The 24,524-nt window shown below is 36.5% G+C and overlaps 1 protein-coding gene across 1 annotated transcript in view; it reads left to right on the top strand.

Moving 5' to 3' along the window:
* The window catches only part of LOC145681232 (transmembrane protease serine 9-like), a 140,975-nt gene that overhangs the window by 105,649 nt on the left and 10,802 nt on the right, over window positions 1-24,524 (top strand). Inside the window, exons 11-13 of the mRNA XM_081752818.1 lie at window positions 161-314; window positions 4,361-4,477; window positions 22,657-22,818. Of these exons, the coding sequence (XP_081608944.1) occupies window positions 161-314; window positions 4,361-4,477; window positions 22,657-22,818 (433 nt within the window). The remainder of the gene's footprint in view (window positions 1-160; window positions 315-4,360; window positions 4,478-22,656; window positions 22,819-24,524) is intronic.

Genomic DNA, 24,524 nt, shown 5'->3' with positions numbered 1-24,524 from the left:
AATTAAAGTAATCAGGGTAATATACAGCTATTGTATTCAATTAATACAGCCTTTCTTTTACTGTATACAACTCGAATTTTATAAATTATCTCTCTTTATTTAAAAAAAATAATGAAACTAATAAACAATTATTAAGACAAAATTTTATTATTCTTTGCAGACACCCTCCTAACAAAATTGAGATTGATGATCTTCCAATCCAATGTGTGATGGGCTCAATTAGGAAGGACGGATATTCCTCATTCTGCGAAGAGCTAAATAGAGCTGAAAAGTTACATATACAGTTGGGATTTCCTCATATAGCTCTCATAGAAGTATGTTTTTAACTAAAAGTCATTTCAATATCCATTTCCTATTATATCTGTCTAATAGCCGCTGTAGCAGTCATTTCAAACTGACCGATGTATGATATAAAAGGGCATTTCTATTATCAAAAACAGGAAGGTAATAAGACTAACACTAAAGAACTATAAACTATTACAGTAGAACAGTAGTTTCTCCACCGAATTCCTATCACGTCCCCCATTTGATGACATTCTCTTGCCAGTGAACCCTTATAATTTCTGGTTTGTAATAAGCTTGTGTGGGATTTTTAATATGTCATTTTAATATATTGCGGAGACCTCACGATATCCATCTATTTCTATAGTAATAGAATCCATTTCTTGTATTTCTAAAAGCGAATGGATTAAAAGCAAATTTGATCAGTTCGTTCATATTCCAAATATCAAATTCGAACCGTCATACTGTTTCAAAATGAATACCATTGACCGGAGTGGTTTCTCTTCCATGTTAAACATTAAGACAAAGACAAGAAGTCGCTTACCAGTTGAAAATGACTTGATAAATATGTGTCACATAGATTGAACTGGACGTTGCCGCACTAGTGAAATTACACTCTGCTTAGGTATCTCACTAGATTTCAATTTTAATTGTATATTGCATTTGTATTTTTTTGGTATTTCAATATGCAGTTCTCATTAGTTTCATATCGCACTTCTTTCATTTATATTGATTTTTAAAGAATCTGCACTTGTTGAAAATAAGTCTATCAGAACAAAATTCAAAATAATATTTAAAAATATTCTTGGGTATTATATTCTAATTATATTTACCTCTTCCGCTTATCTTCGCGACCCCCATGAAACCCTCTTGCGGTCCCCTTAGGGGTCGTGATCCTCAGGTTGAGAAACATTGCAGTAAAACATGTGTTGGCACTGAAGTAGGATTGATAAGCAGGTCTTATTTATAAATATTTCGCTTTATAAGCACTACACTGCAACAACAGCACTGTTGAAATACGCAACAGCCACTGGAGGCCTAAGTTGAACAAATAGCTTCATAAGCACAGCACATTATGAAACAAAAGTGTATACCAGGAAAGAAAATGATAGTACTGCATTTAAATGAATTTTAAGCCAAAAAAAAAAAAAGTTCATTTAAGGCATTCCACCTATTTACTCCCGCATCATGCACCCAATTACCCTGACATGCAACAATTAACAAAATTTTAACTGCCTCACAGTGAGGATTTCTGATTGCTGTTCTTCATGGCACAATCCTTGTGATATTTTTAAGCAGCTGTGAAAAATCTCGCTCAAAACATTAACATTTGCGCGATTTATTGTGACAAACCAAAACATACACAAACCTCAGACTCCGTACGTCATTTCTCGACCAAATCAGTTTTTGTTTTTAGTCATTATTACACCTTCTCAAAATCATCTAAGCTTTTTCTTTTTTATGATTAACATCTACCCACCCAAAATTTTGGTGTAATTAAATTCCATAAAAATGTACTGAAATGCAAAATATAAATTTTTAAAAAGTTTTCCGCCCAATTACCCCGTGCACCCGATTCCCCCTTCTACCCTATACACACACGGGTTGCCCGCATATATGTTTATACAACGGCCAGGGCAAACCGTACAAATATGAGCACTGATGTAAAGTACCACTAAGGAAGTACTTTCGGAAATTCAGCGCGGAAAGGGAGAAATAGAAGTGGTAATTATTATATTAAAATGTCCATATTTCAGGAACTTTTAAGGTTAAATACATGAAATTTAGTATTTGGATTTCTCTTTTAAAATAATTGTAGACGTGTTTCAGCTTTTTTTTTTTTTTAAGCTAGAAGGGAAGAAAATAGGGTAGGAGTTATAATAAGATAGCCATATCTCGAAATTTCTTGTGGTCAGAGATAAGAAATTTGGTATTTAGACTTCTTATTAAAAATAATTAAAGACGGGTTTCAGCGTTTTTCTTTCTAGGGCGTCGCTGTAGCTCAGTAGGAAAGCCTTTATCTGTGGTACGTGGGGTCGTTGGTATGATTCCAGCACGTATCAAGTGAGATTTGTAGTGGACAAATACCGTGTTTTTGTTTTTTCGGAATTCTTCCGTTTCATCCCACTTTCTTCATTCTAAAATCTCATTCATTCTCTTCATCGCTGTCTCTTTAGCCTACACTGCATAACTGTGGGACGGAGGAAAAAAAAGGTGAGATTGCAACTGTTATAATATCGCCATATCTCGAAACCTCTTAAGGTCAGAGACATGTTAACGGGATGGAATTTGGTATTTGAACTTATTGAATACAAGTGTACATGTGCCATAACATTTTCGGAAAATCTGCTTTTAACGGGAAAATTTGTAATTTTTCTCAATATATAACAATGACTTCAAGGTGCCTGTCTCATCATCACGAGAGAAAAAGTAAACTATTTGAAATAACATTTTTGAACATAGTTAATTCAGGCAGACATAGCTTATCATTTAACCGTGATTGATATGTGTATTCTCATGTTGAAAAGGGTTTTAATTTTTTGCAAAGAACTATGTCATAAACGTGTTCTTCCCGGGCGAAGAACAGGTTATTTCTGCTAGTACATTATTTATCTGGGATTAGAATACGAGAACGTTTTGGGGGTGTGATAATGAACTATCATTTATTTAACCGAGCGAAGTAGCTCAAGTGGTAGAGTATTAGCTTCGCATTCGGGGGGTCGTGGGTTCGAGTCCTGTTGCCGACCATCCTGACTGGAGTTTTCCAGGGTTTCCCTCAGTTCTACCAGGCAAATGCCGAGATTGTATAAAACAGACCCTGGCCGATACCTTCCCAAATCCTTTCCATTGTTGTTATTAGATATCCAGTATAATAATCGCCTCTGAGCTGTATCTGTTGATAGTTAAATAAATAAAATAAATAAAGAAGTAAAATATTATGTCTAGGCTATTACTCTCACCGTATGGATTTGTTACCCATTTCAATAGAAAATTTGTCTATTGGCCTTTGATAAAAGATATGGAATACTTAGAGATTTCTAGTATATAGCTCCGTTTTGGAGACGACTGATCCTCCGTTTTCTCTGTTGATCACTAAATCAAAAGGAGTCCTCTCAACTGACGATAGCAATCAGAGATTCAATCAATAATAATCTACGTATGTTGGTGTTCTGGATTGTGTTCAGAAATGACTTGCTTAGTTCAATTCAACAGTTTTCTACTGTTGAACTCGGAATTATACTAAATAATGCGGAATCCAGACTTATATATATTGTATATACATAAACGTCAGATTGGTTGCATAGGATTCTAACTAAAGTCATTTACGTGTTGTACACGTGACATTGCCGCTTATTTTCTTTTCTATTATGTTAAAATTGTGTACGTCAGGGTGAGGAGTAAGAAACTCTTTTCGGCCTAGGGGCGGGAAAACATTAAATGCGGCCCTATTACTTATCATATCTTCAATATTTTACATTTCTTTAAGGTTGCAGAAAATCCAAAAATTAATATGATTGTTATATTTTATCGGTATTTCTTTGATCCATATTATTATTATGTACGAAACAGCTAACAAATTACCAATTAGTGTGTTGAGATTATTAAAAGAAAAAGAAAGAAAATAAATTCTCTCTCTTTGGTCTTAACTTTTCAATATAATCTTATCTTGTTTTTATCTTTAGAAGTTAATATGGTCTTAATTTTACCCTAAGTACGTCATTCAGTGTTCTGAAATTTTTAAATTTACTTATTGAATATTTTTTTCTATTTAAAAGTTTACATACTTTTTTTTTTAATGAAGGCTGTAGTTTAATATAAAAAGTTCCAAAGAATTCTGATAAGTTATGGACTTTTCCAAACTCAAAAGTAAATACCAAGCTAATTCCCACACTTACCAAGGCAGGAAACATCCTGATTAACTAATGTTCATGATGATGATAAGAGTTCCTAAACTGAACGCAAATTAAAACATGTTTTATGTTGTATTTATTTTCTTTTCTTTTCTTTTTTCTTTTTCTTTTTCTTTCTTTTTCTTTTCTTTTTTTTGGAGCGCATGAAATAATTTTGTTTCTTTCAGTATAGGTACGTGACAACATTATCACAATATGTGAAACCAATTGCATTACCGAGGGTTGAAGAGGCTATACAACCTAGTTTAGACATGGAATGCACTGCTGTTGCATGGGGCAACACTGTAAGTAGAAGAAAGTTTTTGATTAAATTACATTTCTTTTACAAATGTTTGACAATATGGTAGACAAGTTAATATCAGGTTGTCTTAACAGTTTGGAAGCTTTGGAGGTCAAAAGCTATTGTTATTTAAAAGTAACATTATGAAACCTCATATCCACAATTTTGTTCAATGACTTTCCGCCATTTTTCTAGCGACACCACAATTTCGTCGCTAGAGAGCTTCTTGTGTTTTCGGCACAAAAATTGAGGCACGTTTTTTTTTTTAATTACCTTAGTACCATTCAGGGAGTTCTGCAGAGACGGGAATAAATTATAGTCTGACGGTGTTAGGTCAGGGCTACACAATGGATGTATTAAAATCCTTAAGCTAAGTTCTCTCCATTTCTGACAGATGGTTAAAGATGTTGTCAGCGTAGTATATGATACCCTTTCTGTTGACCACTTTCGGTCGTTTCTTTTGCCAGATGCGCTCGTACTTATTTTCGACAGTACAGTTCCAAGTCTATCGTTCTGACCGACGGTAGCAGCTCGTGATGCACGATGCCACATCCAATCTCATCAAGCGTACAGCATAAATGTGCGTTTTGCCACAGACTTTGGAGCTTTTTTTTCCGCTTCGACCACGTTTTTTTTCCACACATTATTGTTATAGGTTATCCACTTTTCATGCCTCGTGATCGTAATCAATGGCGTCAGAAATGATTCGAGTATGTTATGCTTCAGTAGAGATTTACAGATGGAAATTCGTTCCAGAAGTGTTTCTTTGAGTCAAATCATGTGACAACAAAACATCAAGCTTCTTTCTGTAGCCACCTTTTGACACTGTTTAACACTGTTTGGTGATGGATAGGCGACATTATGACTGCCTACATGCCGGTCTTTTTCTGTCATTGATCGCATACTGCGAGAAGCATCTTGCAGATCGAGATTTCAAGAACAAAAGCGACGAAACTACCTTTTGACCATAGGCGCCGACTTTTAAATTTCTCAGTGGGTGCTTAGGCTTTGGCACTAATATCTCAAAGAAAAAAAAAGAAAAAGGAGATCCAATTTAGCAAAATTGTTCCCAAATTCTTCCTGAGAGGCGAGAAAGACCTGCTGAAATAAAATAAACTGTTAAATTATTTTCAAATTGCAAAGACAAAAATTTTTAGCTTTTATTTTAATTTATTTTAGCACGATTTCCTAATCTTTATATTGAACAAAATTCTTAAACATTAAGATTTTGTTTGTGAATTTCAAACGTGTTTAACAATATTGACCAAAATAAGGGAGCAGAGAATTATTAAAATAATAATGATTACAGTCAAATCTTTAGAACATTTAAGGATAATTTGAACGAAAATAGAAAACGATTCAATTGTCTTGTGATTTACGTAAAGCACTTTACATTTAAAAATATGTAAATTAACAGCATCAAACACCAAGTTCTTGTTAAAAATTATTATACAAAGTTACACTCACGAATTATTATTATCCTTGTACGTCGATCGTCGATATATTGTAAACTTCAAGAGTCTAAAGTAGATATTGACAAATTATTATTCAATACATATGCATCTCTATCTAAAATTAACCTGGGATCAAATGCACTATAGTTTCTCTTTGTTATTCACCACATGAAAGTGAAATTTCGAAGTTAATTCGAACTCGAAATTTCAATGGATCTTCAGCACCCATTAAATATATCGAACTGCAATGTGCCTTTAAAGTTATAGTAGTATAATTTTTTTAGGGACCAATACTTTTCGAACGTACCGCGTACTGTAAATTTTTAACAGATACTTTTCGGTATTTGTATTAAATTCATTTGTTCTTTATTTAAACCAAAATTAATGTGGGAGCTTAGGAATAATCTAGAAAAAAATTATATCTCGGAGAATAATTTCTTTACTTATATAGTATTTCATAGTGAATTTCTGTATATGGGCATTTCAAATGGATGATTATTGAAATTATATTTTTTTTTATTGCAATGTAAATCATAGGTTAATAATTGGATAGAATTTTCTGAAATTGTCCACCAATCTAATATTTGGTAGAATAATTTAGACCCACTTCGTCCCTCTGAGATGCCCATATTCTTCTAAAATCCGGCAGTTTTTACCATTTTTTATTCGCTTTGTATTTTCTGCCGCTAAAATTCCTTTGCTCTGATTGGGAACTATATTTCTGCTTTAGTATTATGGCGCACCTTCACCTAGTTCTTCTTTTGCAACGCTTGGAGTTAGACCTCATTAGTTCCACTCTTGGAAAATTGGGATTTTAGAAAAAGCCGTATTATCCAGCTAAAATTAGTTTCAATTAAAGAATAAACAGTGTGGAAGTTTCTGTGAGTCCCAATCGATTGAAATAATGTCTGAAAACAGTCAGAAAATCAGTGAGTTATGGAATCTCAAGGCAGGAACGCCATGTTTGCTGTTATGAATAGCTGTGGACAGATTCACCAGCGTGAGTTTTAAGTTTTCGGCTGTGTGACCCTGCAAAATATGATTGGTGCTTTGAAAAGTTTGGGATATCCTTTTTACCCATAAAATTTCTGTTAGGTTACGATAAACTTCTCCACATATATAGTTTTGGGGTTAAATTCCAAAGTTGGGCGTCCGTTTCCAGCGAAACTTTTAAAATTTACAGGAAATATATGGATAATTTGATCGTTTGTGTGCTTGATAATATATAAGTCTCTCGAGAAATCTGTTTATTTGTTATATATAAGCGGTTATAAACATGGGACTATATGGCGAGCGGAGGGAACTACTTGGCGCAAGGTAACCGAACAGTTGCATTGTGGGAAAGAAACGAGCATTTATGTTACCAACATGGCGAATGTACAAGGGCAATGAACTAGCAGTTTTAACATTTGTGAAGGAATACATTGATAACGAGCAAAATCTTTTAAAAGTTTGTGAAGAGCACGGATTAATGAACCTAATAACAAATTGCAGAAAGTGTGGAAAGGAGATAACAGTGAAAAAACTTGACGAAAGCGGACGCCCAACTTCGGAATATATGCCTAGTTTGGGTGTGTAGTTTATGTGACTTTTTTTGTAACATGGCGGTATGTATAGATTCCTTTATAGTTGAGTTAATTATTATTATATCAGTGTAAACGCCAGGGGCGGATCCAGGACCGACTTCTGGGGAGGCGGTGGGTTGTCATGCTGTTACTTTTCAGGGCTCTAAACTTTGGAATGGGTTTTATTTATATATACAAAATAAGAAAACTTTACTCTTCTGGGGGGGGGGCGATCGCCCCGATCGCCCCCTCTCGATCCGCCCCTGGTAAACGCTAACAGAACTCTCATTTATTCCTAAATTGACAATAGCTTCCAATTAAAATGGGTTGAATAATTTCATAAAGGTTATTTTCCCCTCAGAAAAGGGATCTTTCTTCCTTAATAGTTTCAATATGTCCCTCCAGGGGCATTGACCATAATCTTGTAATTAAAAAAAAATGGAATAATTTGATAGAAGGGGCACCTGGCTCTGGCCTCTTTCCTCCCTTTTCAGTTCCCGAGCCGGTTTAGAATGGGGTAATATTAGTGATTTGTTCGTATTATATGTAGTAATTATGTACAGTGATATGTGTTAGTATGTGTAGTGTTTAGTTTATCTGTGATGTAGCATATATATGTGTAATTTAGTATGTGGTTAGCAGGAGTGATGTATGTGTGAAGGTATGATTAATCTATTTAAGGACAGTGTATTGTTGCTCATTAATTATTCATCTCTGTTGGTCCGCTGTAATAAGTAAATTGGTCTATAATGCAAATTTATAGTAATTCCGTACCGTTATCTCATGGTATATAACGCATAATGAGCTTTCACTAAAGTACAAAATGTGTTTAGTAGTACAAAGATCATTTTATACTACCAACGCCATCTTACGTCTCGTAAACAAGTACTCGTCGTTAGTGTTTTGTCCCCCCCCCCCCCCCCGAGACTTAAGAGCTAGTCAGTTTAAAAATCACCTCTTTTTAGCAATTATTGAGAAATGTATCGCGGTTCTGGTCCATACGAAGATATAAATAAACGAATTACATTACCAACTAACTCTTCTGAAAAGCACAATACGTTATATAGGCTAGTAATAAAATAATTAATAAAAAAGAACTTTACGTTCGTTCTTAAACCGAAGTTTGCCCACATAACACTCTTCTGTCTCCCGAGTGCAATTTCAAATTTTCTCTCTTCGTTACGCTCTGTGATCAACCTCATTGTTGTTGTTTTCAAAATATAATCACATTTAGTTAAGAGTACGGTCAAAATGATATTAAATTTTCATATATAGATAGTATGAAGCCGTGAATTGCAAATATGTTGAGATGTGTGTGTAGTAGGGTGGAGTGAAAAGAGGCCAAAAAAATTTTTTTTTCGAAATTCGATTTTGGATAGGGGGCAAAAGTTGCATCATATTATAGTACTTTACCATGGAAAATTTCAATTCTCTAAAATAATTTTTAGCCGGGGCGCAATGGGCCTTAAGTTTGACAGATTATGCAAATAAATGAAAAGAGGCGAATTATTTACAAATCTAAATTCGAATTTGGATATGGGGCAAAAGTTGCATCATATCGTAGTACTTTACCATGGAAAATTTTAATTCTCTAAAACATTCTTAGCCGGGGGTCAATGGGCCTTAAGTTTCGTAGATTTTGTAAACAAATACACGTTTGTTGTGTATTTGTGTATTAGACAGCTCTTCGCTTGAAGTTGACTGTAATTTGAGGGTGTTAAGATTCGTTGTCGTGACGAGTTGAATTTCTAAAGCTACCGAAGTTGATATTTTATGTAACAGGCCACATCAAGCCAGAATTCACCATTAAGCGGTGGCTGCCGTCGAGTTGAATCCCAGCCACCCACCAACATTAGACTGAATGTTTCATAAATTTTGTTCACGTCTTCCTGCAAAATACTGCGACTTTGTATCAAAAGTAGGTATGTATTTTCTCGAGTCAATTTTGGAACGAATAAAGAAGTCGCTCTCTCGTGCCCCACATACTGAAAGAAGTTTCACTAATTATTTCCACTACTCTTTCTACTACTTGCGTATGATATTTCAACTCAGGGATATCAATACATGCATTTTCTAAAGCGCAAATTTCTTGCAATTTTTCATCTGTCTCTTGAGTCAGTATTAGCGTTGTGTTAGTTACACTCATTAAAGTTTATCATTTCTGTGTAATTATTAGTCCCGAAGTTTAATACTGGCACTTCGAAGGAACGAATTTCAGATGGTTTACACTGCTTTCTGGATTGGAATATTTTATCAGCAGGAAGGATTCGTGTAGTTGATCTGTCGACATCAATCATGACAATGAGAATGTTTTGGGGATTCGCATAGGATGCATTTCTGGAAATTACTTTATTGACTAGTGTCTTGTATAGTTCTTGCAAACATCGCGAAATTTTTATGGTCAGGAGCAAATGTTTAGCGCCGTATTTGACAAGAGGTTTCAGTTTGATGTTGAACCACACTGGTGCATATACTTTTACCACGACCTTTGATAGAGTTTTGAGCTCCTCTGAAGGATTTGGCATTGCTATATACACCTATAGACGCAAAAGTTTGTAAGCCACTGTTAACCAGCGAACATGCCCAAATTTCCCAGGTTTCTTAATCTGCTAGGCTTTTATCAGTCTCATCTTATTACAGATGGGAGTATTTCACACAAGTACCTCTGATCATAACTGAGATCAGGCACATTTAGGAGTGTAGGAGGTTCTGAAGAAATCTTTTCGAAGCCCTACACTGCATTTGTTTCACAATTCACAAATGATCTACCAATAGAGCCAAAGAAAGTGTAAGGGCCAGTACTTACACCATTGATTTATTTTAATAAATGACGAAGTGGTAGTTCAATGAACTGCAATAAGCATATGCACCACTGCAAGGGTCTCCCGAAATGTTTTTCGAGCACTCTAATTACTCCTCCTTTTGACCCAACATTAATATTAGTGCCATCGCAACCGATAGCTACCACATCTGATAGGTTCACATTATTTTCTTGTAATTCGCGGCAGATGAAACTAGCAATATTCTTTGCGGATGCTGATCCTGTCAAAGCATTCCGGCATAGCCGAGAAATTTGTTACCCGTTTCTACATGGATAGAACAATGTTCTTCTATCTTCATATCTCTGACTTCCGGACATCGTGAGCGTTTGGTCTTTCTTCCAATCAAAATAGATGGCACGAGGTTTTACTTTTTTAACAGTCTCTTTAGTTGTTACACTTATACCATTTTTCACAACCTCTCTTTGAATTTTATTTCTGTCAATTATGTTTTGCGACTGCCCTATACTCACATATTAAAAATCTTCCAAAACCGCAGTAGCAATTGCTGCAATTTTTCTTCTAGACATGCCGATTTTCTCCTTCACTTTTGCTAATGTTGGGACGAATTTTCTCATTTGCGTGCATCCAATCTGTGCTTGCTCTCTCTTCTTTAAAGGATATTCCCAACTAAAATTGATCTTCTCCAGGTTCAGTGTGTTCTTTTTTGCCTTCCTATCTTGTTTCCGAAGATGACAAGTAGTCTGAAGATTCGATAATGTAACTACAGTAGAGTATAATACTCTTTGGTTGAAGGCTTCACCGTAAGATCAGTTTTTGGCTTTCCTTCCTTCTCTTTTCTTGAATTTCTTTATCCAAGTAATATAAATAATACAGAATATCATTTTTTACTCACCACCGAGCAACACAACTAGGCTAGTTATCGCCCGGGGCTAGGACTCGCCTTAGCGCCCCCGACCAGCCAAACCAAAAGGCTCCGCAAATATATCTGATATTGGCATCAGACAGTAGTTTTCCTATTCCATTCTTTCTGCAAGTGATAAAGCTTGATTTCAAAATTGTAGTACATATTTTAATTTTTAGTACAAGATAAAAAAAACACTAAACTACTTTGTAACTGATTGACAAATAATCTGAGAGTAGCATGCTTGACACATTCTTAAAGTCTTAACGAAATAACTGCAAATCACAATGTTTTTGGAATTATATCAGGATCTGGATATGTGTAGAATGAATCAACAGTCTTTTGCTTTAAAATAGAATATTTAATTATGAAAAACAATCAAGCTGTGGTTTCGAGTAGGCCTATACTCGAACATTTTACAAATCTCTTAAGCCGATATAAGTTAAATGAAAACACAAAAAGCTGGAACTAAAATTTAACCTTGCGGGTTCTTTTTGGATGCAGAGGTTTTTATAATGTCCTCAAAACATAGCTTTGAAGCTAACTTATGGTCTATGGATATGATCCTAAGGTTGGTGAGTCGTTGTTGCCCTTTTAAGTTTCTGAGGTATTTTTTATGATCTTTAGTTTGCTAAACTCCTGTCCTTGCTTTATAGTGAAAATAATTATTTGCCCAGTTTTGCGCCCCCCAATTCGGCGCCAGTTACGCCACTGTCACCACCAACCAAACTATTATACTATTAACAATACTGCCAAAAGTTCATTGTACGATATCAGAAGATTTATTAAATAGTAAAAAGCTTTTTTATGACAAACTCGCAAAATACTTATAGCTCATCACTTTTCGTCTTATTATTCCCAAGTTTCAGGACCATTGCGCCCCGGCTAAAAATAATTTTAGAGAATTAAAAATTCACGTTGTTATCTATTGACAAAGGATGCATCTTTTGCCATCTATCCACAATACAAATTAAAATCTACATTCAGCAAAGATTTGCTACATAGTTCCATAGTAAACGGAAATTGATTTGCAAAATCTCAAACTTAAAGCCCCTTGCGCCCCGGCTAAAAATTATTTTAGAGAATTGAAATTTTCCATGGTAAAGTACTATGATATGATGCAACTTTTGCCCCCTATCCAAATTCGAATTTCGAAAAAAAATTTTTTCGCTCCATCCTAGTGTGTAGTGTTGGTTTATGCGGATTCTCACGTATTGACCAGTATATGATAATTCATGTAGTGGCTTGTTGATTTTAGTATATATAGAATGAGGCTGCTTTGAACAGTCTTGTGCATAATGATAGAATAGGATGTCTATAAAGGAATTTATGATATAAGTGAGAATAAATATAAACGAATAAGAATAGTGATAATATATATTATAGTAAGAATGATTACATAAAAGGACACCTGTGAATATATGAGCCCAGTTGTAATTTTTCCACAAGGTATTGATTGTTTATATATATAATGATGAATGTTTCTAGCAGTGACCATTACGTTAGGATTTCGTATGAGGAAGTATGTCGTGCGGAAATGACGGGTTATGTTTTCACTTCGTGGCTTGGCATTTACTAGTAACCGTAGATACTAACTGTTTATCTAATCGGATGACGTGAGTGGTGTTCACGTAGCAAATGATTTCGAATAATTTCCAAGTAATTGCAAAAGAGAATAGCCGTTTCCTCACTTAGTACAGTTTAAATATAAGCGTTCAGCCTTACATTTGTAATAGTAATGTGTGACTTTGAATTTTTTCCACGTTACCTTACTAAGCCGAGTTCATTCCTGTTCGCAGAGGTGACGAAATGGGTAAGAGTGAATAATATAGCAGATTTATAATAGTAGAGTTTCCTGATTCCGTACCAGAGCGTCCAAAATCCCAATGTCCACGAATTTTCATTTCTTTTATTTCTAGTATAATTTATACTAGATATGATTTTTCTATTTTTATCGTCTTTTACACTAGTACTTTAATCTGAACTTCTCTCAGTTTTCCGTACTTTAATCTGAACTTTTCTCAGTTTCTGAGGGTCCGATATTTTTTTATTTAGAAATTCTAAATTTAGAGACCGCACTGACCTTCCAGTAGGACTGGAGTCTCCAATAGCATTGACCGGATACAGCGCGTAGTAGGATTTGCATAAAGCACTTGTCTTTGTGAAAATCCTATTCTGGACACGGACTAGTCTTGCACTTGGATATATATATATATATCTTAGGTCAAGCTTAAGTAGGCCACTTATTTCGGCATATTGAATAGTATATTTGGCTGTGAAGTAGACGGATTGTCGCATAATTAAAATTCGACCACTTATCTTTGTAGTATTTAGTGTCCTAGCTTATTTCCTTTGGCGCACAGCTGTTTCCTCTTTTCTATCTATCTCTCTATTCTCTTCTCTAAGAATTTTTTTCTCAACCTTCCCTCCCCCTGAGTTTTGAACTTAACAAATGTCAACCGTTTAACATAACTTACTTGAACTTAGATATTCAATTGAGATATTGCGAGACATAATTCGTGGAGGTATTCGCTTGGTCAGATACCAAAGAGACTGTTTCCATCACAATTTGACCCACTGCAGTAGCGAGCGATTGTCCGGTGTACAATTTAACTTTTTTCGTCTCCCTTACCGTGCTTTAATTGGACCTCACCGTTGTATTATTCGTTTTCCACTTTTGTTTCTATCGATCACTCTAGAGATGACTTATGTGTAGATGTTTGGGCCCATAAGTATTGTTAACAATAGTTTTCATTATCCGGATGACAAATTGTAAGATATAATTTCTGTATTGTACTTCAGTTTACGTGCCTGCCTTGCACTTTAAATGTCCGTTACCTCGAAATTATTCAAGTATATACATGTTTATCATAATGTGCAGTTATTCAGTTATTATATAGTCGAATTTTGTTGTATGTAGTGTTTCAACCTCAGAATTTTATTGTGCGGGGTAATTAATTTGAATAATTTAATAATGAATAATTATATGTATGTTGAAATATGAACGCTTAACGAATATAAGTGTAATATTAAAGAGAAGCGTACAATGTTGAATTACTTGAATAAATATGTATAAATGATTTTGTTACTGACCCCGAACAGTTAAGTTGGTTGCCATAATTTCGGAAAATTCCACAAATGTAAATTTAGAATACACCGCCCATGTTAAACATTATCTTTAGTCTTTGGAAAGTAGTTAACGTATATGTGTATGTATTAACATATTCTATTATTGTATTGACTGCATGTGGCATGTAATTAATTCAGGTTGTCGTAACCCTAAGCTAACATTCATCTCCAAGTCAGTGAACCTAGAATCTCCCATAAAATTAATTTTCAATTCAATTCGTCATTTACAACCTTCGAAAACGAATAGTGATTTTTTTTCGAATTAGTGACTGTGGTCTTGATATGAAAAGTGCTTCAACCGAAACTTCTTTGAATTCAGAAAATTTGTGTCTTCTTCAGATTGTAATAATACTATAACCAGGGGTAAAAGTGGCTCGAAAAAGGTGGGGGGACGCCAGCGAGATAAGGAAGAAACACCTTTGTCCTTTTGTTTTTCATTTTTTATTCATGACGACTTGACACCGAAGACAAATTCTTCTCACTTTTCTCAGGCTTGTGGCCTACCTTGGCTGTTTTGAAGTTTCAATAAAACTAACAATTTTTTTCCAATTATACAATATTCATGTTTTACAAAATAATTGGAACATAGGTAAAAAGTTTAAGTGCGGAAAGTAACTTAATTGAAATGTATTTAGAAAATAACGAAATATTTAGCATAATCGGACAGTTTTGGATCTTGTGTTTCAGCTGCTGGATTCTGATCAGCACTATACACAGCACATTCACCACTGTGTGTCGGCTTTTTTTTAACATGTTCCAAATGCTTTGATACGATGAACTCTTGGATGCCGATTCTCCTGCAGCATCTCGCCGTGCCATGTATCCCATGAAATCTGCAGTTCTTTGTCCAGAAGAAATGCATGATTTGATGTATGTCTGAGGGAAGAAGTCTTTTAGCGGAGGTCCCACACATTTGAGGAACACGAGAGAGGGGATATGCTCCACTGAGAGAAGTGATCTGGTTGGTGTGAAAATGTCGTTCATCACACTAAAGTATCTCTCACTTTCAGCAGTGCTCCTCACAAGTGTGGACACTGCAGCTTTCAGCTCCTTGAGACATTCGGGCAGAAGAGTAGGCTTCTTCTTGAACTTTTGGAAGAAATGCATTGACTTTTCTCCTGGAATGTAGAGTTTCTTGCACAGTCTGCGAATTTTGTCCTCTCACTGCCGAATACCGAGGTCATCCTCCATTGAAATTGCTGACCAGTTTGTCAGATCGAGAACCTTTAAGGCTTGAAGAAGTTTCTCGTAATCATTTTTTTCTATATCTCACTGTAGAGACCGAAGAATCATGCGATGCTATCGTTGTCAGCGTTCTATTTTTCAGGTTATGTCACAGTGAACGATAAAACAGCTCACTGTTTATCTTCACGCTTTGCTTACTGCCTCTGTACAGCTCGATCCCACAGAATGCTCCTTGCTCAATTTCTTCCAGAGCTTCCTGTAAGCGCCTTCCAGGTTCATCAACCATAGAGTCATGCACCGGAATTTGTCTTCTTAAGATTATATCCGCTTCGTACATATTCATCTCCCTTCTCTGCAACTGAGTTGATAAGTAGGCAAGGTCGAAGAGGGCATCGTAAGTTATCGCCAGATTCTTCACAATGCAGAAAATGTCAGCCTTTCCAGCAATCCACTGTATTTCCTCCGATCAATGGCAAGTCCTGTCTCATCCATTGGTGCTCTCCGGAAGTGTTCAGCGAGAACGGGAAACGACTTTCAAACTGCTCGCACCGACCTCTCGCTCTATGCGACCCATCTCATCCGCAGGAGTTTGCCTACACGCAAAAGCTTACCTTCCAGATCGGTAGCTGGTTGGCGGATTTCATTTATATTCTTGGGTGAGCTGTGATACGTCGAGTACAGCAGATCAAAGAAAGACTGCATGTGCTGGATATCTGGATTGTCTGAGTTGGCATCTAATACTGCCAACTCAAGGTGGTAATTGGAGCAATGCCAAACAATCAGATCGGGGACTAGTGACTTCAGAAGAACCACCATACCTGAGTTCCGTCCAATTATGTTTGATGCACCATCTGTTGCGAAGCACATCAGGTTGCATATCAGGAAATCTTCTGTGAAACCGTGCTTCCTGAGACGAGTGATCAAGTGGCCGGTACATTGCTGCTGAAGTGGTTCTGGTGAGTTCGGTCAAGCCCAGGAAGAGTGTAACAGGATCGTTTGTATTGCAAGAAACACGAATATTCGATTTTTTTCTTTTTCTCTTCTTGGATGATGCAAGGAAGCGAGAGCAGAAGAACAGAAATAGCAAATTCTCTCATTCCCCCTTCCCTCTAACAACCTTTAGCTGCGTTGGTAATCTATTTCACTCTCCTCATAACAAGGAAGTAAACCCAGGTTGGATTTGACAACACATTGCGACTGCATTCTTTCGGCACAATTAAAATAAATTGCACTGTTTTAAGTAAACTTTAACTCTAACCAGATATTATACTCAGATACAGTTATATTGTCCGAGAACGGAACTAACAGATGTGAAAAGCAATTTAATATAAGTGCTACCGCTGGTCCTGTCTTAAAAAAAGGTCTACAAACACATTAAGTAGAATTCTTCTCTATAGGGAAGGACTTGTAATTTAGAAGTAAGCTACTTTTGAAATCCATAATGGTTGAAGCAGCTGTGATACTAACAGACGAGTATTTTTAATGTTTTTCAGTTTTATCCATATAGAGCGTGAAGAAAGCAAAATGGCATTAGTCATCATTTGTGTATAATCAAGAGTGAAAAATAGTAACAAAGTAAGAGAAGATAGTAGGTGCTTCCTCCCGAACCAAATGTTATGGGTTTTTGTGTAACATCATATATGGAATTATGCATATGGAATACCTTCTCTTAAAATATAGGAACGCTGTGCGTAGAACTGGAAATTCAGAGAATGGCGCATAATGCCCCTTCGAAACCCAATAAGAAAGAGTAATTTTAGGCTAATATGCACATTAGCCAACGCCCAATTCTAAAGGTAGTTTAAAACACAAGGAATGCTCTGAAAGCATCAGTCGACGAATCACTAACTTCACGACCGGGTCCGTGTGTGTATTTTCACTTTGTGTGTGTACATCTTAATTTGTGTAAGTAACATCCTGATTGCCTGTATCACAGAACTTTAGCTTCTTACTTTATACTACTTCAGGCTCGGAATTCAAAAGACTTTCGCACTGCTCCATCGAAGTGTTCGACTCACTTCAAATTACAAATTTGAAGTTTTAATTCATTACTCTTCGAACAATTACGATTGCATCTTACTTCGTATAAGCGAACATTTTCACTGCAACAAGTTGGACAAAACTCTTAAATATTTCGGGAAAATTCGTACTTATACGTTCCGTTAAGTGCAGTGTTCGTATATTCTGAATACGAGAGAGTGATCTTGTATTCGATTCAACCAATAAACTTTTATTATCTATATTCTTGGAAATTGTAACTTTTCATTTAAAACAATTGTTACCATAACCTCTAACAAGGGGAGTCGAACAAAACTTCAAAGATTGTCAGGATCTTCGATCTTATTTGTGCTTTCAACTCCCGTTGACTCTTCTACAACCACCGCTAGTTTCCTGTCATTGGAGATGATGCTACTGCAGATCTTCTTCCGCATTTGGTCGAAATATGCATGGTGATATTTGTGCATATGAAAGGCGACTGCAGTATGTGACCCATGTTCAGTCCATTTAGCCTCTGCAGATCTATGTCTTCCTAAAAGTTTATGAAGGGGTTTTTCACACTTTGCATTCTTGTACTCAGTCCTAAAAGTACGGGAAGTCGTCTTGAAGTACTCATCAGTTTTCTTCTCCAGACATGTATAGAGTGACTCCGATTCCTCCTTCTTCCTGAATCTTCTTAGCACTCTCGTGGGCACTTGAATTCTTGTGGTTGAAGATTTTCTTGTGAAGAGACGTACACTGCTTTTCCTGTCTATCCTAGAAGCTGTCACAAAAAACAACGTCCACTCCTTTGACAGTTGTGCTCCTTTGGATTTGTATAGGCCTAAAGATTTGACATGATTACACGTTAGGCATCCCTGTTTCTTGTTTCTGGATGTTAGCTGTCCTGTGGATATATATATTTTTTTCATACACTGGTCTTGTGTCCAACGCTCCGGGAAGTCCCCTGTGTTGTCATTTTCTTCAGATTGCAACGATGTTTTGGAATCTTTCGTGCTCTGTTTATTATCAGATTGTCCATCATGCTGACTCGCTGATTCATCGAACTGTCCTCCTTTGCCCTAAACATAAAAATATTCAACGCATTGCTAACGAAGAAGGAAACTTACCTTATAGCTACTTCAGGTGTGACAGATATTAAATATTTTGTAAACTGACTTGTTAAAACTACGTGAAGATTAAACACAAATTATACGTACTTTGGCAGAACTAACCTATTGTTTGTTATTGTCTAGATTTTGCAGATGCACTCCCGTAATATAAGAGGTTGCATAGAATGGACAAGTCTATTTTCGGGGGTGGTGCAGATAATACAACAGGGACAAAATTTCCTGAGCATTGTGTGCGCAATTTTCCCCTTCAGGCAATAAAATCGGAGTGAAGGGGACGCCGTTCCCCCCGTCTCCGATTTCTTGACGAAGATGGCTATTTTGAGAAGTGGGGGACACCGTCCCGTCGCGTTCCCCCGCACTTTTACCTCTGACTATAACTACCAATGTGTGAGTTTAACATGATATAATATGATAGTGATTTAAAAGCTAGTGAATCAGTGGCGTATTTAGGGGGTGGCTTCCGGGCTTAAGCCCCCCCCGAATTCCTACTTAATATAGTAAAGTAAATTAAATATCTTGCAGAATTTTCACATTTCCAGGCAAAGCCCCCCCCCCTTCCGAAAGATAGCAAAGCCCCTCCCGAAACAAAATCGTAAATACGCCACTGTAGTGAATGGACGAGATAACAAATGGAATAGCCAATAAGTGATGTAGTCACAGTGAAATTAATGGCAAAACTTTGCTTTCTTAAGCCATGAATTGAAAGAAAATTACATAAATGAATAATTCTACAAACTAAATACATATAATCCATAAGTGCCTAAATATTGTTTTATTTGCATTAAATAAAGTGAAATAGTGTGCATGGACACCAAAAGAATGCATTACGGACGCGCAATATAAAATAGCACTTGAAACCACGAGAAAAGACTCGTTTAACTCTCATCTTAAGTTTTTTTTTTTTTTCATATGAGATATGATAGGATGTAACTAAATTTTTAAAATTTACGCTTTATTTTTATTAAGATTTTAAAATTCCTTTTTTTCCTGTTAATACCGAATTATATTGATGTAATTTAAGATTCCATGTGTGATGATATTTCTATATGAATACTTATTTGCATGTTACTAGCATTTTCTGTGCTTAATTTCAATAGATGTAATAAATGTTGACAAATATGTAGTTAGCTGATAGTGTTCTTTAAATCTCATTTACCTATGTCAATACATTGTCCTATATGTATGTGTGTGTGCGTGAATGAATGATACTCGTAACTTTAGTTTTTAAGTGGTTACTTCTAATCTCAATTTAATATAATAGTATCTACTATAAATGTGTATACTAATTATATGTGTCCTGGTGCATGGCCGAGGTCATGAAAGATAACTAACTCTGAATTAATCTAAATCGGCTACTAAAGGAAAGCCTAAACAACAGGATGAGCTTGCATAACGACAGTCCTTTCAAAAACCTCGAAAACTCCTTGATTTTTTTCTTCCCTTGGCTAGTTCAATCGTGTGTTTGATCTCTGCTGTGGAAATTCAGTTAGGGCCTACTGGATGCAGGTTATTCAACATTTGGAAATAACAGACGAACGATAAAATTAATACTTCTCATCATCTGGGCTGGGTCAGGGTGACTCCTACTTGTGTAGTTGCCTGGATCCAGGTCAGAGTAGTATGAGGGAGCATGTGTCACATCAGGATTAATCCAGAATTGATTCTCTAATAATAAAATTCGGGTATGAATCATCTTTTAATATCTATTTGAGCGCTTTCACTATATTTCCATAATTGTCCAGTACCTCTTTATTTCTAGTTTTCTCTTTCTATCTTCTTCTTCTTCTTCTTTTCTTCTATCTTCCCTCTTGACATTCATATATGTCTTCTTCACTCTTTCTTACTTTTAAATAAAACTGAAGAGACGTCGTGACTGGGAATTGTCGCTATAGACACGGTCAATAAACTTAAATAGATTTTCTCTTCGGAAGTCCGATATTAATTAACCAATAATGAAACATATTTATAAAGCAAAATTCCGAAATTCAATTTAATTTATTTATTAAATTATCAAATTAGCGACTCCCAAGCACAATATTATCACAATGGCTGCTTGAGCCCCGGATCACCCACGTAGTCGGGGCCTATGGTGGGGAGTGCCTTTGACTAGTCCAGAGATAGGCAAGGAAGGGAGGAATGTATTGTTTATTTGACTTTGCACAAACACATTTCAAACAAACAATTATGTTTTAGAGGTTAGAAATTTTAACTTCCATCTCAATGTTTTATTGCTTATTATTTGTGATCATGGCAAGTGAGAAATATTTACTTTATTTTTTTTCTATCGAACTAAAAATCTTGTGGGTGCGTGGGTGCTGGAGACCCGGAGCACCCACGTATGCTTTTGACTGTTGCTTTTAATAACATACGTTGCCCATAAAACAGCACTTTTTTTTCATGTGCCTGTGCACAGGCACGTAGCCAGGAGTTCGTAATAGAGGCTCCGTGGCGAAATACTGTGGTTATCACACCAGGGGCTCGATCATTCTAAACTATTTTGTTGGCAACATATATTGGTTCCTTTAGTCAAGATTTCTTAACCCGCGATCGTGCCCGCCGTTAGAAAAAATCTAACAATAATACATTTTTAGCTATAAATTTTTTCTTCTTTTTTATACCTTTAAAATACCTTCCCTAACCCTACATTGTTGTATCGGTGCATCTGGTAGGGGTGGGTGCATACGTGAATGAATTTCTTGTTTGCATTAAAGATAGAATGGTGTGTTAAAAAAAAATCTAAACACGCGACCGATGGCGTTATTCCATAAGGCACGATTGCTCACGGGTTAAGGAAGGGGTCGTGACATGAAATACTGTGGCTACACACCAGGGGCTCGATCAATCTAAACTATTCTACTGACAACATACCCATATTGGTTTGTTAGGACAATAAAACGAGGATATGCTAGTAAGTATTTTAATAACAAACTATGAAGAAATCTCGAATAAAATTATATAAAAAAGTATTGAAAAAGATACAGTCTTCTGAGGTCATTCGAACTGTTCTTATTTTCTTTCTTCTTCTTTTTCTAAATGGTAGAGCGTTCACCTCTGGTTCATGGGGTTCCGGGTTCAAACCCTGCTCCCGCCAAGTGAACTTTGTGGTGGACAAACACCGTGTGCGTGGGTTTTCTTGGGGTCCTCCCGTTTCCTCTCACTTTCTTCATTCCACCATTTCATTTATTTCTCATCATCACTGTCTTTTTTAGCCTAGCCGGCATAACCGTTGGACGTAAATCTCAAAAATTTTATTTCACGGTTTACATTCCACAAACGAAAAAAAAAAGTGTCTGTTGGCGCATTGATATGTTTACTTAACAAAAAGCAACAATGTAAGTTATAAAGGTTCTGAACCATGGACGGAGTTAAGAATTGACTCCTAGGGGGGCAGATCTTTTGTCTGCTGGGAGAGCACGGTAAATATAAATGAGAATCGAAGGATTTTATAGGTGGCATTTTTATTTTTTTGTCAAAAAGTTGGGTTGGCAACGCCCCCTAATAGCTCCGCCTATGTTCTGAACTGAATGTAGTAACAGAGATACATATTCTTTGTGCTTAAATTTTTGCACCATAAAGATGACATTTTCAGCACATCGTAAGTCGGCAGCAAAGTTATTTTTTCTTAACCTTCCAGTGCTATAATGATTTTTAAAACTGATATTACTAGAATGAATGAATTTTCACCCGGAGTATACTTCTCCTTTTCTAAAGTAAATAATGTTATTCAGAAAAATGCATATTCCGTATTCAGCTAATTTTTTTTTTTAGCTTATAGTTTTTGACATTTTCTTCGCGGTGGTCCGCAGAACACTGCATCCCCCGCACTGCTGGCCCTGTGGGCCCATCAGTTACGCCACTGCTAACAACCCATACATCTGACACGTTTTTAATTGCAGGTCGTTTCATTAAATTGGTAAGCCTCTGTAATTACTTTCTGAAAAGTGTGTGGTTCACTGCAAAAAGTATTGCAGACCATCGTTGACGACTCCTGAATTATGACTTTGTTACTATATTTAAGAATTACTATATTAACTATGTTGTTTCTTTTCTTTGTAGTTGATAGGCAGAACTCAAACTGGCTGTCTACAAGAAATCACAGTTCATGTTGTTTCTAAGAACTATTGCAGAAATTTTATAAGAAAAAGAAGCGAAACTGCACCAGATATGGCAAAAGACAAAATATGTGTTTTTTCAAAAAACCTTAATACGCCTGGAAAGGTAAGGTTTAATTTTAACTACAACAAAGCATTCATGTATTACATATCTGCAGTGGTGCTATTCTAATTTTTTAACAACCGGTTCTCTCTTTCTTTGAGAGAGAGAGAGAGACTAGATGGATAGGTAGGTAGATAAGTATCTTTCTTAGGAAACAAACCATACAAGGTAGTCAAAAGCAAAATTTTTACTGAATACCACAAGTTCTTAGTAAAGGCCTACACAGCATCCAATAAATGTATCCAAGAAAGTTCTGTTGATTTTTGTGAAAGTCTGTGTTCCATTAGCCCTCATACTGTGAGTTGAATGCGAATGAAGATAAGGCGAAGGTCAGTTATTGGTATGGGTATATGAAACATACTACCTGGTTGTGCCAGTTCAGCTACGCCGTGAACTTTCGTAAGGACAGAGTAAACATGGGACCTCCACAGAGCATCATAAAGGCTTGTATACTCTACGATTTCAAACTGGGTCAAACGCAGCTGCAGCGGGGCGGAAGATATGCCAGGCCTTTGGTGAGGGTGTCGTGACTACGCGGACAGTGCAGCGGTGGTCTAACAAGTTTAAGGACGGTGACGAAACACCCGAAGACGCACCCCGTGCCGAAAGACCAACACATGTACAAAACGAAGATCTTTGGGTACAAAGTGAGGCAAACAGCGGTCAGACATGTGGGAAACTGGGACTAGAATTCAGTGTGAGTGGAGAAACCGTTCAGCAGCACCTCCATCAACTTAGGAAGCACTACAAGTGGTGAAAAGTTGGTCCTGTACGAAGTTCCACAGCGCAGGCATCATTGGTTAGCATACCATGAATTGGTCCTAAAACAGCCGAAACCAGCACTACACCAGAAGAAGATCCTCCTATGTGTTTGGTGGACTGCTCGCGGCATCGTGCATCGGGAACTACTACCAGCTAATCAGAGCATCAATGCAACCGTGTAACGTAAGCAGTTGAACCGTGTTAAAGAAAAACTTAAGACTCTGGAGCCAGTACTTCTGAATCTCAAAGGGATCCTCCTGTTACGTGACAACGCCAAACCCCACGTGGCTAGGATGACCAGAATAAAATTCTACGCCTTGGATGGGAAACGCTTGCATCCGCCATACTTCCCGGATGTTGTACTGTCCGATTATCACCTGTTCCACTTCTTGGACAATCACCTTAGAGGACGCCAGTTCAAATCCCTAGTAGAGGTGCAAAATGCACTTGATACTTTCTTCGCTTCACGGTCCACCAAATTCTACCGCGATGGAATCCATAGACTTCCAAAACGTTAGCAGAAGGTCGTCGATGCTGATGGGGATTATTTTTGATCTTCCAGGTACGTACGTCGTAGGTGACATATCGATTGTCGAAGGTGGTGAGTCTAAAAGCGGCAGAACTTTCTTGGTTACCTTTATAATACAAGGTTGCTGAGAAAATTAGGTATCACTGCGATCTTAAAAGGAAATTATCCAAAATAGACGGTTGTCAAACATTATTGGGAAGCTATTAATCCAGCAATGAATCGACAATTGTTGATAATGTTATATATGTGTTTCAGAAATGAATAACCCTCACCACTACACTAATTTGACTCAGTTCTTATTCTTGACATTTGAGCATTTGAGGTTAAGAAATAAACACTTATATCTTGTTCTGAGAGATCATATGTTTAACCATGTAGCTGTAAGAATTTCTAAAAACAAAGATAGATAAACTAAACT

Source organism: Thermobia domestica, chromosome 1 (genome assembly GCF_964235325.1).
Source record: "Thermobia domestica chromosome 1, izTheDome1.hap1.1, whole genome shotgun sequence".
Classification (NCBI taxonomy): Eukaryota; Metazoa; Arthropoda; class Insecta; order Zygentoma; family Lepismatidae; genus Thermobia; species Thermobia domestica.
Note: the sequence above shows the minus strand (reverse complement) of the source record. Positions and strands in the feature narration are given on the sequence as shown.